The following is a 3,334-nucleotide window of genomic DNA, read 5'->3' on the forward strand; positions in this document are numbered from 1 at the left end:
CGGCCATTATAAATCAGGCTTTAAGGAGATCCTAAACAGGAATTACCGACAATTGCAGATTGCCAATTTCTCCGAATTGGCCTTATTTATAAATTATAGCTTTAGGCTTAAAAACCTATCGTAGATCCGGGGTAAATTTCACCCCTACAACCGGCTTTTTACCAATCAGTTCTCGGTGTCAAGGCATTGGCTGCGTTCAGCAGAGAAAGCAGCTTTGCAACTGTTGTAAAATTCTTCAATACGATTGGTTCTTGCTTTTGGTTCCTGACAGATCTAAATGTATAAACCAATCATATTGAAGAATTTTACAACAGTTGCAAAGCTGCTTTCTCTGCTGAACGCAGCCATTGTTGTCGTATGAGGATCCGAGCTGATACATCAGCTGTTTCAAATAAATAAGTACCATCTGTCGAACTTGTCAAGTGTTGAAAACATTGTTTTTACATATAAATTGGAAAGAAAAACTCCATTAAAGTTACAACGTTCAATTGCATCGTGTAAACTTTTACGACATATTTTATAAATAAAATAATTATTAGCCGGTTTTGTGCTATAATATCACTGTGTTTGTTTAGTGCCGAGACGCTACTGTGTCTCTAGATTGTAAATAATATTTCCTCGCATGAATGATTTATAATTAAAAGACGTGAGTATACAATATTAATTAAATGAGACAATTAAATTGAATAAATTACGTAACATTCGCATTAACTCAGTATGATTAATTTTTACACGCTCCCGCAATAATAATTGCATTGTTGTCTAAAACTAAAGCTATAAAGAATTTATGATAGGTATAGTTATTAGGTATAGTACCTAATTAGGTATAGTAATGCGTGACATATTTACGTTTATTTAATATTTTTTGATAAAATTATCTGTAACCGGTAATATGAACTTTTGAGGTTATTGTTTATGTTTGGTTAAATTATTTAATTATTATTAAGTAATATAATTCAAATTATGATAAAAATTAATATATATCAATTTCAAATAAAAACTTTTGTGTTTATATCACCTGTGATGTTGCCTCATGTATTTTTATTTATTTTTTATTTCTTATATTATTTTATTGTGCTACCAGAATGGAAAAGACAATGGAAGAGACTAATTGCGAGCCTGCGTATCAAGGATACTTCATAGGTCATAGCGATGCAATTACTGCCTTAAATTTTCATCCAAATGCTGATCAACTTATATCAAGCAGTATGGACAAGACAGTAATGTTATGGCGATTGAAACATTTAAAGCCAGCTTACAAGTTTATAGCCCACAAAGAGGCTGTCTTGGACGTGTGCTATTCACCAAATGGAGAAGTTATGGCCAGTGGTTCAAAAGACAGATCTGTAAGAGTTTGGATTCCTAAAGTTAAAGGACATTCCTTTGACTTTAGGGCTCACAGTTCTGCAGTGAGATCAATACAGTTTAGTCCGAATGGAGAAAAGGTAATCTTAAATTCAATTATCTAATTATTAGCTATTTTGTTATAGATCTTGCCATAGACAGTTTATGTAATTATTTATCATAAACATTATAAGAATTTTAATCACAATCGTATGTATGAAAACATCAAATTCGATAAAGAACCCTATGAACGGTCAAAGTTAGATGTTTCGAATAATAAATCAATTTATTCCAGATGTGATTGCACGCCGATAATTTTTGGACTTTCAATACAATTCTGAAACGTTAATAAACCTCTTAAATAAAGAAAGAAATAAACTTGTTACAAAAAATATGACCTCAGCCAGGGTTCGAATCTGGGACCTCTTCATTTATGGATTATTAATGTTTCAGAATGATTGTGTTGAAAATCGAAAATTATCGGCGCGCAATCACATCTGGAATAAACTGATTTATTATTCAAAACATCTAACTTTGACCATTCATGGCGTTCTTTATCGTATTTGATGTTTATCATAATTTTTAGTTAGTTACTGCGTCGAATGACAAAAGTATAAAGCTATGGATACCATATCAAAAAAAATTCCTCAAGACATTTAGTGGACATACATATTGGGTAAGCTGCGCTAAATTTTCTCCGGATGGTAAACTTTTGGTATCGTGTAGCGACGACAAAACAATAAAAGTTTGGGACATTACCAGCGGACAGTGTGTCAAAACTTTTAATGAGATAAAAGGTTTGTTAAGTGCACCATAACTTTGTATCTTAGGAATCTAAAATAAAACTTTGCTATGTTAGCTCCCGCTAAATATGTGGAGTTTCATCCAAGCGGCACAACTATTGGATCAGCAAATACAGATGCGTGTGTCAAATTGTTCGATTTAAGAACAGATTCTTTATGTCAGCATTATGCTGTTCATACAGAACCTGTAAATATGATTAAATTCCATCCAAATGGTAAATTTATGTTAACAGCATCTGTGGATTCTACAATGAAGGTAGTTGAAGATTTTGATTTCATTTTGCGGTATCAATAAATTATTATCCTATTTGCTATTAACAAGAAACATCGACTAGATTTTAGATATCCTAGAAAGCCGTCCGATTTATACTCTCAGAGGACATTGTACTAGCATAACATCCATAACATTTTCAAAAGATGGTATGCTTTTTGCTTCTGGTGGCGTTGATAGACGAATTCTAATATGGAAGTGTAATATATGTGTGGATGGCCAAAGGAGAGAAATACCTACACAGTTAGTGCCGTCTACATCAAACAGATAACATGAACCTCTAGCAAACAAAAATTTGACAATGTCGGTGAAAAATTGAACAGCAGCGAACAAGTACAAGATATATATGACAAGCAGACTCAAGAGAAAGTAATAATTTAATATATGCAACTAATTTGTTCAAGTATAAAAGGCAGTAGTTATTTTATTTAGAAAAACACTGTTACATTATATATCAGGAACTATTAATTTTATAAAATATATATGTACATACATTTCAGTATTTATCATACAAATTAGAAAAATTACATCTAAAATCATACAGGAGCCAAGAACTATCAATGAAAGATGAAACTTAAATCGACATAGATATTGAACAAAGATGAAAGAAATTTTCGTACAAGTTCAATGCTGTAAATTATACAGGATGTCTCATATTTAAATGTCAAAACTTCATGAGCTTGTAGAGAATCAATAAATTAAGAGAAAAGTTTTCTAGAGATGTGCTCATTTTTTTTATTTTGGAAAAAAATTGTGAAGATATTTTTATTTTATATTTTTACTTATTTATTTACACTTTTATTTATTTATATTGTCATTTCCTTAATGAAGGCATTGTCCAAAATGTTGATTTCTTGTAGCAATGCAAGTATTGCAATAACAGCCCGTATTGCAACTAGAATAGATGACGTAACTT

General features: G+C 31.3%; 1 protein-coding gene across 1 annotated transcript; it reads left to right on the plus strand.

Moving 5' to 3' along the window:
- Window positions 1-414: 414 nt before the first annotated feature.
- On the plus strand, window positions 415-2,867 carry LOC108724499 (POC1 centriolar protein homolog A-like). Its single transcript, XM_018450902.1, has 5 exons — window positions 415-646; window positions 1,085-1,445; window positions 1,931-2,141; window positions 2,204-2,403; window positions 2,483-2,867. The coding sequence occupies exons 2-5, from the start codon at window positions 1,086-1,088 to the stop codon at window positions 2,687-2,689; spliced, it is 978 nt and encodes a 325-aa protein (XP_018306404.1). The 5' UTR covers window positions 415-646; window position 1,085; the 3' UTR covers window positions 2,690-2,867.
- The last annotated feature ends 467 nt before the right edge of the window (window positions 2,868-3,334 follow it).

The sequence above is a fragment of the Mycetomoellerius zeteki genome, unplaced genomic scaffold (genome assembly GCF_001594055.1).
Source record: "Mycetomoellerius zeteki isolate Tzet28-1 unplaced genomic scaffold, Tzet1.0 scaffold301, whole genome shotgun sequence".
NCBI classification, from domain to species: domain Eukaryota; kingdom Metazoa; phylum Arthropoda; class Insecta; order Hymenoptera; family Formicidae; genus Mycetomoellerius; species Mycetomoellerius zeteki.

Coding starts and splice junctions, on each gene's coding strand:
- LOC108724499 (XM_018450902.1), top strand. CDS start 1,086: ATGGAAAAGACAATGGAAGAGACTAATTGCGAGCCTGCGTATCAAGGA. Junction 2,142..2,203: donor AACTTTTAATGAGATAAAAG/GTTTGTTAAGTG, acceptor TTGCTATGTTAG/CTCCCGCTAAATATGTGGAG. Junction 2,404..2,482: donor CTGTGGATTCTACAATGAAG/GTAGTTGAAGAT, acceptor AACATCGACTAG/ATTTTAGATATCCTAGAAAG.